Genomic DNA, 13,342 nt, shown 5'->3' with positions numbered 1-13,342 from the left:
CTTTCGAAGGGAGAAGTGAGGGGTAAAAATGGGGCTGAAAAAAGGGAGACTGGCTAAAAGTCAAGAAGCAGTTAGGCCATCAGATCTATTCTATGCACCTAAGCAATTGCCCCTTCTATACCATAGCAGAGTCTTAAATTTTTGTGAAGGTAAAACAGTTTTTAGTTCAGACTTCTGTGGACTGGAGGGCACTAGGCACAGCTGAGACAAGGAATGCCATAGTGAAAACAGGATTAAGTTTTACACAGGCTGATGTTAAAAATATTTATTTATTCATGAGAGACACAGAGAGAGGCAGAGATATAGGCAGAGGGAGAAGCACACTCCCTATAGGGAGCCTGATGTAGGACTCAATCCCGAGACCCCAGGACCATGACCTGAACCAAAGGCAGGTGCTCAACCACTGAGCTACCCAGGTGTCTCTGATTGCTCCTTTCTATAAAATGAACATATATAAAAAATTTTACATGATAGTTTAAGGGGTTCACAGACATTCAGATTAAAGTTTAGTGATCTATCTGCATAATGTAACAGTGATTTCCAAACAGTTTATAGATTGATGATAAACTTTAACACCTCTCAGTAACAACTACTCCTTTAGAGGTGAATCTTACTGGGTACCCTGCCAAACTTCTATTGTTATAAGAAACTAGTATGGTTATCAACTAGGAGATTCCAATTTTGGAAAATTATGGTAGGCTGAGGATTGTTAGTTTGGCTAAAACATGTATTATCAGAATTAAAAGAATTTTATGATCCACAGAGGTACCTATTACAGCTAAGTAAGATTTACTAAATCTTTCATTTGGAATGTCAAAGCTGACTCTACTTTTTTTCCATGGAAAACTGCCCTGATACTTATCAGAGAAGTTCTCAGAAAAGTCCCTTATCCATGGCTTTGACAGTATCCCTTCATCTTATTTCCGTGTGTCTTCCCTACCCCCAACACCAATCTCAATTTTTCTTAAACAAAAAACAAAAGCAAAGCAAAACAGCATCTGTCTATAGCTATAAATACACATCTATTTTGAGATGTTGACTGCAAATAAAATACCACGCCCTTAGGATTTTGTAAAGATCATAATGTAAAAGAGGACTATGTTGCTCTTATCACTCTTAAAATGCTTAAATCATTTTAACTTTTTAAAACTTATGGGTGGAGATACAGAAGGTCAAGTAACTTTAGATCTCTGTAATAGGTACGACATTATTAGCATTTAAGAAATATATCTGATTATGGTAACTACCTAAGAGTGACCTTTTTTTTTTACAGTGACCTTTTAGTAGCTAAGAGATTTTAAGTGTCTTTCTAATAATTTCACTTCCTCTAAAGAAATATTAGTAAATATGTCCATTTAGTCTACTGATCCATGAATCTAGAGAAGCGTTTATTCACTAGTAAATTTTATTATTTTGAATGATTTAAAAACTTTTCATCTTGATTTTTTTCTGAAACTAAACAAGAAATGTATAGTTTTTCTACAAAAAAAAAAAAAAAAAGCAATGATGTTTTATAAATTGCCCTTTCGGATTTTCTTGTCAGCCTGTTTCAAGGAAATCCATGTGTTCAATATACTTGCTCGAAGTTTAGCCCATACCAAATGGTTGTTTAATCCAAATATCTGAGCAGCAAACTGAGCTGATCCTTCTGGGGAAAGTATGGTCGAACAGCCAAGACCTATTGGTTCAGAAAAGAAAAGAATTTTAATCTCTCAGTTAATAATGAAAATAGCACTTAGTAGATTCTTTTAAAGTAATCTCTACATCCAACATGGGCTCAGACTCATGACTCCCAAGATCAAGAGTCACATACTATATCAATTGAGCCAGGCAGGGGCCCTTAGTAAACTATTTCATACTCAGAAAAGTCCTGTTAACTACAAACAATAAAACGCTACTGTATCATCCTTGTTTAAAATAGGATCTGTGGAATAAGTTTTCATGGAGTGGTAAAGTGATTATTAAGAGGTAGGTAGTATTTCTCTACCATGAACAGGTATTTTATATATATCATCTATCACTCTTTTCACTGATTCATCTGCAAAGAAATTCACCTTTTTCAAAGTTTTTTTCACATACAGTAAACCCTTAAATTCCTAGAGAAAGGCAACAGAAATAAAACAAGGATCAAGTGGAAAGAAGCACTTGTTCTTGGACAAACCTGAGGTACGTTAATTTTTTTTAAAATAATTTTCTAGCTGCCACTTTTGTCCTTGCACTTTATTCTAACAACTTTAAGCAGTAAAAAACCTTAAACCTAAAGATAATTTTATAAAACATCAAGTTATAAGTAAATTCAGTATTTATAAGATCTAAGAAAGTAACTTCCTTGGGGGCCACATAATTTACTCAGGCAGACTTTCTGTTATGGGATGGTACTATTGTATCTGTGTCACTTGAGTGAAGTACTAACTAGCTTATAGATCCAAAAGCTTCATTTTTCCAATATTCTTGGAATTCATCAGGCTCTTTGGCCCCCCACTGCCCTAAAATCAAGCATAAATCACAAGGCCAATTTATTAGTTTGTATTAATAAATCAATTTATGCAGCTCCAACACTTATGTGACATTGCTCAATGTACTTCATGTTAACATTAATATCCTTGTCTATTAAGACGGGAGTGATAAGTAGTAGCTATCTTATGTGAGCATTCAACAAGTTAATATAGATAAAGTGCTTGGGGGCAGTGCCTGGTGCATAGTAAATACTCAATGAATGTCAACTGTTATAGTAGTAGTATTCTAGGTACAGAGTTCTACTCTAGTAACTAAAAAAGACCTGTGCCTACTGCTCAGGGCTCCCTTTCTGACATCAGGAAAGCTTAATTAGCAAAGAATTAGGTTATCTAGTGATGCCATAAGAGAAAGAGAAACAGAGTTTTCAGGATTTTCAAAGGGCAGTGTAAAACTCTTCCTCAAAAGATTATACCAATTCTAGTGATCAGAATGTACAAATCTTCCATATTCCCATTCTCTAGAGAGAAAAACTGCCATTCCTGCTCATCTTATTCTCCCTTTTCTAAACTCCACTGATAATACCTGTACTATTCCTGACATAAATTTAATTACATTTTCATTTATAGCCATAGTAAATTTCTAACTAGAGAAGTTGATACAATCATATGTCCAGCTAAAGATGACTAATCAAGGTGGATTAATCACAAGGTGTGTCCCTGAAACTGTATAAAAACAGTAGTAAGTAGCTGAATGTTATACTAAAAAGTTTGTTCAATATGTTTTTTGATTCTAAATCAAATATGTTCAGCTGTGGGACGGACACCTGGGCGGCTCAGCGGTTGATCCCGGAGACCCAGGATCGAGTTCCACTTCGGGCTCCCTACATGGAGCCTACTTCTTCCTCTGCCTGTCTCTACCTCTCTTTCTCTGTCTCTCTCATGAATAAATAAATAAAATCTTTAAAAACAACAAAAAAAACAAATATGTTCAGCTGTAAAAATATTTTTAGTAATGGTATCCTATTTTTTCTTGAATTACTTGAATTAAAAATATCTACCACAGCTTTAAAAAAATAAAGAAAAATAAAAACAGCAGTAAAGGGAATAAAGAAAATAGACATAGGGATGCCTGGGTGGCTCAGTGGTTGAGCGTCTCCCTTTGGCTCAGGTTGTGATTCTGGAGTCCTGGGATCGAGTCCCACATTGGGCTTCCTGCATGGAGCCTGCTTCTCTCTCTGCCTGTGTCTCTGCCTCTCTGTGTGTGTGTCTCAAGAATAAATAAATCTTAAAAAAAAAAAAATAGACATAATAAAATATAAGCACAAAAAAATAACAGCAATAACTTTTTGTCAGCTGTAAAGGAAATGGATCTACTAACTTAGTAGATCAAGAAAATTTTATCCTAAACTGAAGAAAGATGAGAAGCAAAGTGACCAATGTTAAAAAAGCCATGCAAAAGGTTAGGGAATTAGTGGCACCAGATACTTTCGAAGGGAGAAGTGAGGGGTAAAAATGGGGCTGAAAAAAGGGAGACTGGCTAAAAGTCAAGAAGCAGTTAGGCCATCAGATCTATTCTATGCACCTAAGCAATTGCCCCTTCTATACCATAGCAGAGTCTTAAATTTTTGTGAAGGTAAAACAGTTTTTAGTTCAGACTTCTGTGGACTGGAGGGCACTAGGCACAGCTGAGACAAGGAATGCCATAGTGAAAACAGGATTAAGTTTTACACAGGCTGATGTTAAGATCCCCAGATTCCAGAATTCAGGTAGTCAGGTTTATTCCTCCAGGTAGGAGACCAAGACTACAAAGATTCTTTGGGTAATTCTAGTCATACATGAGAAAAGATCAAATGACACTGATGTGAGAGATTATTCAAAGAATAACCCTACTAGATCACCCCACAGTGGAGCCATTTTTTTTTTAAAGATTTATTTATTTTGAGAGAGGGAGTGAGCGAGCATGTGGACATGTATGTGGGAGACGGACAGAGGGAGAATCTCAAGCAGACTCCTAGCTGAACACAGAGCCTGATGCAGGGCTCAGTCTCACCACCTTGAGATCATCCACTTGCATAGACCTTCTAACTGGTCTTTTATCATATGCAACAAACAGCCAAGGATAACCAAGGAGAAGAGGAACTAATGTGAAAGTAAGCATAATTTCTGAGACTTAAAAAGATGTTACTGCAAAGATTAAACACGAAAAGGAAGGCGGGGGGTGGGGGTGGTGGTGGCCAGAGAACAGAAAACAGCTCTTACAAATTAAAAATGCCATATCTAGAATGAAAAACTCAATAGAACTCAATAAGAAAAAACAGAAACCAAAAAGTTCCAAATTTGGATAGTAAATCAGAAAATGAGAAAAGAGAAAATGGAGGAGGAAGTATTAAAAAAAATCATAGAAAATTTCCCAGGACTAAAAAATCAGCATTCCAGATTTAAAGAGCCCACTGAAAGCCCAAGATGAAAATAATCATCAAGACACTCTGTGAAATTATTTTTTAAAAGATTTTATTTATTAATGAGAGACACAGAGAGAGGCAGAGACACAGGCAGAGGGAGAAGCAGGCTCCATGCAGGGAGTCTGACGAGGGACTCAATCCCAGGTCTCCAGGATCAGGCCCTGGGCAGAAGGGGGCACTAAACTGCTGAGTCACCCGGGATGCCCATCTTTGTGAAATTTAAGAAAAATGGATAGAAAAAGATCCTAAAAGTTTCCAGAAAGAAACAAAATTCGTAAATGACCTAGAATCAGTGTGGTAGAAAAGCAGTGGAGTTCTCAGTAACTCTAGAAGACAGAAGACAATGGAGTAATGCCTTCAAAATTGTAAAGGAAAATAATTTGCAATCTAGAATACCATTCCTAAATTATTGAGTATGAGGCTATGATAAAAACATTTTATTTTATTTAAAAAAAAATTTATTTATTTATTTATTTATGATAGTCACACAGGGAGGGAGAGAGAGAGAGAGAGAGGCAGAGACACAGGCAGAGGGAGAAGCAGGCTCCATGCACCAGGAGCCCGACGTGGGATTCGATCCTGGGTCTCCAGGATCGCGCCCTGGGCCAAAGGCAGAGGCCAAACCGCTGCGCCACCCAGGGATCCCGATAAAAACATTTTAGATATAGGAGTTCTCAAAAAGTTTACCATCTATATACCTCCTCCTCAGGAAGTTCACTAAGAATGCTCTCGAACAAATTAAGAAGTTAACAAAGAAAGGGGAAGACATACGACCTAGGCAATAGGAGATCCAAGACTAGAGAAGGGCAAAATGGACGTCCAGGATGATGGTAAAGAGAAATACTAAGACAATGGCAGTACAGTAGGCCTAGAGAGAAGCCAGTCTATATTGGAACAGATTAGAGGGCTCAAGTACTTAACATATTTGACACATAACAAGAACAGATTTACAATAAAATAAAGTTTAGCATTTAACAAACAATCAAATCTTACTGAAACAATATAGACTCTCAGGACTTGTAGATCAGATCATTATCTTGGACTATGATGAAACTATCACAATATTGTTATTCTAGGAGATTCTGCTCAGCCAATTGATAAAACGTCCTTGTGTGTTATTTATTCTGATCTCTAATTTATAGAAATAAAACTTCATTTCCTTTTTTTTTTTTTTTTTAAAGATTTTATTTATTCAGAGAGGCAGAGACACAGGCAGAGGGAGAAGCAGGCTCCCTGCAGGGAGCCTGATGCGGGACTCAATCCCGGGACTCTGGGATCACGTCCTGGATGAAGGCAGATGCTCAACCTGCTGAACCACCCAGGTGTCCCAAAATTTCATTTCCTTTACAGACATAACATAATCACATTTACTTTTAAAAACTCAAAACCATGAATGATATATTCTTGGGGAGAAAAACTCAAATCGAACTTGATCTATCTACACATCTCACCACCAGTTTATAGAAAATATAGAGGATGGAAAAGCGTGTTAAACAACATTCAGAAATGTAATCAGCTAAATCCAAAATGTAGAAAATTCTATAGGATAAATGAAAGGGAAAAAAAGGAGGACTGAAAGAGACTTAAGAGAGACAGCAACTAAATGCAATGTTAAGGGCTGTGTTAGATCTTGAACAACTATAAAAAAAATGAGATGATCAGGAAAACTTGAACACTAACTGAAAATCTGAAGATTTTAAGAAATTACCATTAATTTGTGTAAGTGTGAATATGGTATCATGATTATGATTTAAAAACTAGAGTTCTTACTGCTTAAAAAGCATATTTAAGTATAAACTGCTTTGTCTAAGATAGACTTGGAAATAATTCAGCAGAAAGGGCTACAGATGTAATAAGATGTTAAATGTTGAAGCTGAACAAGGGGTACATGTAGATTTCACTGTTATTCTACTATTGTGCATGTTTGAAATTTGCAAGGAAAAAAACTTTTTTTTTTTTTTTGAGAGGACGCCAGCCAGAACAGGGGGTGGTGCTAAGAGAGAGGGAGAGAGAGAATCCCAAGCAGGCTCAACACTCTTCACAGAGCTCCACATGGAGCTCGACCTCATGACCCTGAGATCATGACCTGAGCCGAAACTAAGAGTCAGATATTTAACTGAGTCACCTAGGCACCCCTGTATTATTACTTTTTAAAAAGATTTTATTTATTTATTCATGAGAAACACACAGAGAGAGGCAGAGACACAGGCAGAGGGAGAAGCAGGCTCCCTGCAGGTAGCCCAACGTGGAACCTGATCCCCAGACCCCAGGATCACACCCTGGTCAAAGGCAGACACTCAACCACTCAGCCACCTCTTTAATAAACAATTTTTAAAAACTGAATGTATCTTACCGCTGGGTAGTCGAAGAGAAGACCACACATCCTGAGCTCCCCAGTCTGGAGTGAGTGGAGGGCAGCTGATAACTGGGTATGCAGTGTTGCCAGACATCACTGGACCCAAACCATTGCTTCTGCCTGCCACTGCCACAAATACAGTAGGAATGCCATCTCCTAGGGAAATTACACGTTTGTAATTGAATTGAAAGGAAATTTTAAGTTAGATTAAAACAAAATCCTGTATATCTTAACACCTTCAGTTCCTTTATTAGCAGTCTCCAGAAAAAGCATAAATAAGACAATATACGTTTCACTTTACCATCTATTATATCAAAGTAGCAAGTAACGAAGTAGCAAGAATAGGTCTGGCCATCTTTGAGGTTTATAGTACAAATAGGGTACCAGCGTGCCAGTGAGGGAATGGCTCAAAGGCCTGGCTCACTGAAACAAAGAATGATACCACTTGAACCAGTGTCCGTCCTGGTGTCTTTCAATCAATAGGGTAGAGAAAGACCTTGTTAATGGAGACTAAAGGTTCAGGAGCACATTTGAATGAAGGCAGGCAAATTCAGTAATATAGTACCCAAATATTTAGGAACCCTCAATACATTTTCTAACATATCTCTTAAACATTTCATTCTTTGATATGTTTATGTTATTCCTTTGTTTCTTACCACAGAGATTCCTAACCTGGAATCCAAAATTGTATTTATTTTTACTTTTCTGAGGAAAGAGTTCAGGCTTTCATTAGCTTAAAAGAGGTCTAAGAACTTATCCCAGTTCCCTGCCCCGTTCCCAAACCTTAATATGTTCCTGTAATAACTATCTTTAGAAAAAAATCAACATTTTTCCCAGCTGAGAAACATTTAGTTATGTCTCTAGGACTCCCATTATTTTAGATCGATACTATCCCATCAAGGCATGTATGTATGTATTTATCTACTGAAAAAGACTTTATTTATTTTTATTTTTTTAACAAATTTTTTTATATTTCTCTATATTTTTTCTAAATATTTTTAAATTTATTTATTCATGAGAAACACAGTGAGAGAGAGGGAGAGACACAGGCAGACCCCTGTATTATTACTTTTAATAATAATCCCATGCAAGGAGCCTGATGTGGGACTCGATTCCGGGTCTCCAGGATCACACCCTGGGCTGCAGGCAGCACTAAACCGCTGCACCACCGGGGCTGCCCCCTTTATTTATTTATTGAGACACACACAGAAAGAGGGAGAGACACAGGCAGAGGGAGAAGCAGCCTCCCTATGGGGAACCCGATGTGGGACTCAATCCCCAGACCTTGGGATCACACCCTGGTTAAAGGCAGATGCTCAACATTGGGCCACCCAGGTGTCCCAAGGCATTTCTTTTATATACTAAATTATAAAATTATACCTTAGTTTTATGTCTAACTACCTTTTAGGAAAGGCTGATCATTATAAATATTTGAAAGGACCTACTACCTCAACTAAAATTGATGTGGGGCCTATTTTCTGTTGAAGCAAATTAGAAACAATACTTCAGGGGCTTATTAGGTAAAGATTCATTCTGGCTCTTATTTTCCTTTCATGTCTTACTTTTTCTTGGTGGGTAGGGGCCTCTCCTCTTTTATTTTTTTTGACTTTTTTTTTAAGATTTTATTTATTTGACACAGAGAGAGAAAGCACAAGCAGGTTGAGTGGCAGGCAGGGGGAGAGGTCTGAGAGGCAAGGCCCTTGAGAAGCAGGGATCTTGGGGGGAGCGGGAGGGGGGCTTGATCCCAGGACACTGGGATCATGATCTGAGCCAAAGGCAGATGCTTAACCGACTGAGCCACTGAGGTGCCCCTATTTTTGATATATTTTTTAAAAAACCTGAATAAAACCTGAATGTCATCGACACACAATGTTGTATGATTTTCAGGTGCACCCATGTTGCATTTTCAATTCTTTCTCCCTGAGCCATTCTTTTATATGTGCCTAAAGCACCTTATGCTCTTTGGAAGTGAGTATCATGAAAGACTAGACTGTCATTTTTTCCTCTTGAAAATGTGGCCAATTCTTTTTCAGCATTATTAGTCAAAATACAAGATTTATTGGCCAAATCAGAAGAACTTCCTGAAATGCATAGTTATGTGACATTTACCTTCATACTCTGCTTTAATCCTCAGAGTTTCATCTGGTCCTTTATGGGCAGATGTTACCCGAAGTTCACATGGAATGCCAAAATTTCCACAAGCCTTTTGGATTTTTTCACAGTGACTGAGATCAGAAGTTGAGCCCATCAATACTACAACTCTGCACTGACTTTCTGATTTTAGAAGCAACTGGAAAGGAAAAACATGGATATGCAAAAGAAGATGGCAAAATGGATACAGAAATGAATACCACAAGAATAATAATCAGTTTACAGAGCTAGAGGAGAGTAAAATTACAACTGGAGAGAATATTTAATAGACCAAATTCAAGACAGAGACAAACAGGACAAAACGATATTTATTTCTCAAAATAACCTTTATATAAAGAAAAGCAGTCTTCATAATTAAGGTCTAAAAAGATTTTTAATCAGATAGATTATATCTTATAATATAATTATATAAGCTATTATACATAAAAGGCAAAGAATCACTCCTAATTAATTTCAGAAAGCTGTAATATAAAATATTTCATCCTAAGATTTTTTTTTTTTAACATTTTATTTATTTATTCATGAGAGACACACAGAGAGAGGCAGAGACATAGAGGGAGAAGCAGACTCCATCCAGGGAGCCTGATCCAGGACTCAATCCTAGGACCCCGGGATGACCTGAGCTAAAGGCAGATGTTCAACCACTGAGCCACTCAGGCATCCCTCATCCTCAGATTTTTAGTATGTTGCATTTAATGGAGACTTTAAGGCATAATGAGCCAAAATAAAGAGATTATATCATAAACCTTTAAAGTTAGTTGCTTAGGGCAGCCCGGGTAGCTCGGCGATTTAGTGCCGCCTTCAGCCCAGGGCCTGATCCTAGAGACCTGGATCAAGTCCAACGTCATGCTCCCCGCATGGAGCCTGCTTCTCCCTCTGCCTGTGTCTCTGCATCTCTGCCTCTCTCTCTCTCTGTGTCTCTCATGAATAAATAAAATCTTAAAAAAATAAAAAATAAAAATAAAGTTAGTTGCTTAAAATTCAAAATGCTTGTTTCCATGGAAATGATGTTTTGAAAACTGGCTGTGACCCTTGGATAACTGCGAATCCCATTCAATTTCCATGGAATTACAGTGATTGTAATACCATAAATCTTAAAAAAAAAAAAAGATTTGAGAGAGATAGCAAGCATGCATATGTGCACACGCGCGCGCGCACACAGACAGGAGCAAGCAGAGTGGGAGAAAGAATCTTAAGTAGACTCCCCACTGAGCACAGAGCCTGACTTGGGGCTTGATCCCAGGACCCTGAGATAATGACCTGAGCCAAAATGAAGAGTTGGACACTTAACCAACTGAGTCACCCGGCACCCTGATAATACCATAAATCCTTTTTTTTTTTTTTTTAACCATAAGTCTTAAAGTAACATTTTAATGTCACATGGAGTTCTAATTCTGAACTCTACTTCTGAAACCCATGCTAGTAGAACTCTGAATAGCAGTGGCAAGGTGGGTAGGAAATGTAAGGGGCAGTGAGAAGACAAGGATTTTCCCCAATAGAATTTGGAAGTATACTGGCCAGTTCAACAGCAGAGGGTTTCAATATGTTACTGAGAACAGTTAAGGTGGTACATTTCTTAAAAGTGCTCCTTTAAAAACAAAAACTACTGGAGAAAAGGGCGCTTGGTGGTTCAGCTGATTGAGTGGCTGACTCCTCATTTTGGGTCAGGTCATGATCTCAGGGTCCTGGAATTGAGCTCTATATCAGGTTCTGTGCTCAATGGGGAGTCTGCTTAAGGATTCTCTCTCTCCCTCTGCCCCTCCTCCCACTTGCACACACATTCTACAATAAATATTAATTTTAAAAAAACCCACTGGAAAAAAGGAAACTGCACCATCTCACTTTTACTTTCCTTTAAAAAAAGAAAAACGATTTTATTTATTTATTTGGAGAGAGAGTTGGCAAGCAGGGGAGGGGCAGAGGGAGATGAAGAAAGAATCTTAAGCAGACTCCATATCAAACGCCAAGCCTGAGGTGGGGTTCGAATCCATGATCCTAATATCCTGAGATCATGACTCAAACTGAAATCAATAGCATGATACTCAACAGACTGAGCCACCCAGGTGCCCCTATTTTCCTTTTTGAAGCAAGATCTTGGAGAAAAATACAGAACAGCATGGGTTTATTATAAAAGTTTTACCTCTACTCTTTCTGCAACCCACTCAAAATTTTTCTTCACCATCTGGAGCCCTTCTGGAGTTACTTCCTTGAGGTCACGATATGACTAGAAAATAATAAGATAGTTTAGAATACAGATATTCTATTAATAATATTCTTGCTAACTGAAATTATTTGAGTTTGGAGTTTGGGGTAGATTATGAAAAGCTTGCATAGCAAGGAATATATCTAAAAATATATGTAAACCTATAAATCCTTTTCCTGAATTAGACTAGAAAAAGTTCATTCATTTAAGGATAAGTGCTTTCTACACTAGCAACTATGATTAAGTGCCTTGCGCAATTCTTACATAGTGTACAGAATATCTGTTCTAATTTCGTTTTCATAGGACAGAGCAGAAACGGAATCTGATAACATCCACCACACTTGGGACAGAGTTCTAGATCGGCCACTCATTCTTATAATTAGGAAGATAGCAATCATCCTCTCAGTACCTTAGAGGATGGCCAAAGAAAGATGACACCTGCTCTTTGTGATGGTCATAATATATGAGAAATCTGTTTTGGAAAGTATTGTTCCTATTTTTTCCTCAGGATATAGAATGTATAAGAGACATTTATCTTTTTAAGATTTTATTTATTTATTCATGAGAGAGGAGAGAGAAAGAGAAAGAGAAAGAGAGAGAGAGAGAGAGAGAGAGAGGCAGAGACACAGGCAGAGGGAGAAGCAGGCTCCATGCAGGGAGCCCAATGTGGGACTCAATCCCGGGACCCCAGGATCATGCCCTGGTCTGAAGGCAGCGCCAAACCACTTAGCCACTCAGTGATCCCGAGATATTTATCTTTAAGGGTAAACAGCAATCAACTCAGGTTCTTATCATATGGAACAATAACTGCCTTTTCTTTCCCCCCATATTTCTATTCACCTCTATCCCAGCCTGATCTTGCAAAGGATAAAAAAAAAAACCCTGAAGCATTACCTGTTTGTCTTTCTGTTGGCTTCGATCTCCTGATGGCCAGAGTCTCCAGGAATCATTATCAATAACATCAGCAAGAACAATTTCTTTGGTGGTTACATCAACACCAAATTCAATCTAGAAATAGCATATCACCAAAGAAAAGTTTTCAAAACTCTACAACTAATGACATTTATCAGTTATAATCTTTCCTCTCAAAATTCCATTTTATTTGTACCTTCATATCAACCAGTGTACAGTTTTGGGGCAACCAGGATTTCTCCAGTATTTCAAAAATAGCCTGTGTAGCATGACTCATGATATCCACTTCAGTCTGGCCTATAACAAGTCCAGCAAAGCAAAATTTTGCAGCAATTAGCTGTTCTTCAGACCACTGTGGATCATTATTGGCATCATCCTGAAAATAAAGTATAGGAGTACAGTTACTTTAAATATGAAAATTTTGAACTTTTGAGATAAACTGAAGCCCTTTTTCCCTTGACCATGAATTCCTCAGAAATATTTTCTCTAAAAACTTTTTTTTATTAAAATGCCCCTTAATTCACAATTGTTTTTAATTTGTCTAGTTTTAATAACTACTTTAAAATTCAAGATATTCAGTGAGTAACTTATTCTAGGTGATGAAGTATTTGAAAGAATTTGCTCTCTTTATATAAATCAAGTTTGTGATTTTAATGTTTTCTTCATGAGTCAGCAGATAGTAAGAAGACCAAACCACATTTTAGCTCACTAAATCTTTCCAGAAGGCAATTTTCATAATCTCCCAATCTTTTTTCTTTTTTTTAAAGATTTTAAATAATGTCTACACCCAACGTGGGGCTTG

The 13,342-nt window shown here is 37.5% G+C and overlaps 1 protein-coding gene across 1 annotated transcript in view; it reads right to left on the bottom strand.

Moving 5' to 3' along the window:
- Positions 1 to 1,488: 1,488 nt before the first annotated feature.
- PAICS (phosphoribosylaminoimidazole carboxylase and phosphoribosylaminoimidazolesuccinocarboxamide synthase) overlaps positions 1,489 to 13,342 on the bottom strand; it is a 55,104-nt gene continuing 43,250 nt past the window's right edge. Inside the window, exons 13-15 of the mRNA XM_041725343.1 lie at positions 9,384 to 9,564; positions 7,272 to 7,430; positions 1,489 to 1,678 (exon numbers count right to left, since the gene is read on the bottom strand). Of these exons, the coding sequence (XP_041581277.1) occupies positions 1,512 to 1,678; positions 7,272 to 7,430; positions 9,384 to 9,564 (507 nt within the window). The 3' untranslated portion in view covers positions 1,489 to 1,511. The remainder of the gene's footprint in view (positions 1,679 to 7,271; positions 7,431 to 9,383; positions 9,565 to 13,342) is intronic.

Source organism: Vulpes lagopus, chromosome 12, assembly GCF_018345385.1.
Source record: "Vulpes lagopus strain Blue_001 chromosome 12, ASM1834538v1, whole genome shotgun sequence".
Taxonomy (NCBI): domain Eukaryota; kingdom Metazoa; phylum Chordata; class Mammalia; order Carnivora; family Canidae; genus Vulpes; species Vulpes lagopus.
Note: the sequence above shows the minus strand (reverse complement) of the source record. Positions and strands in the feature narration are given on the sequence as shown.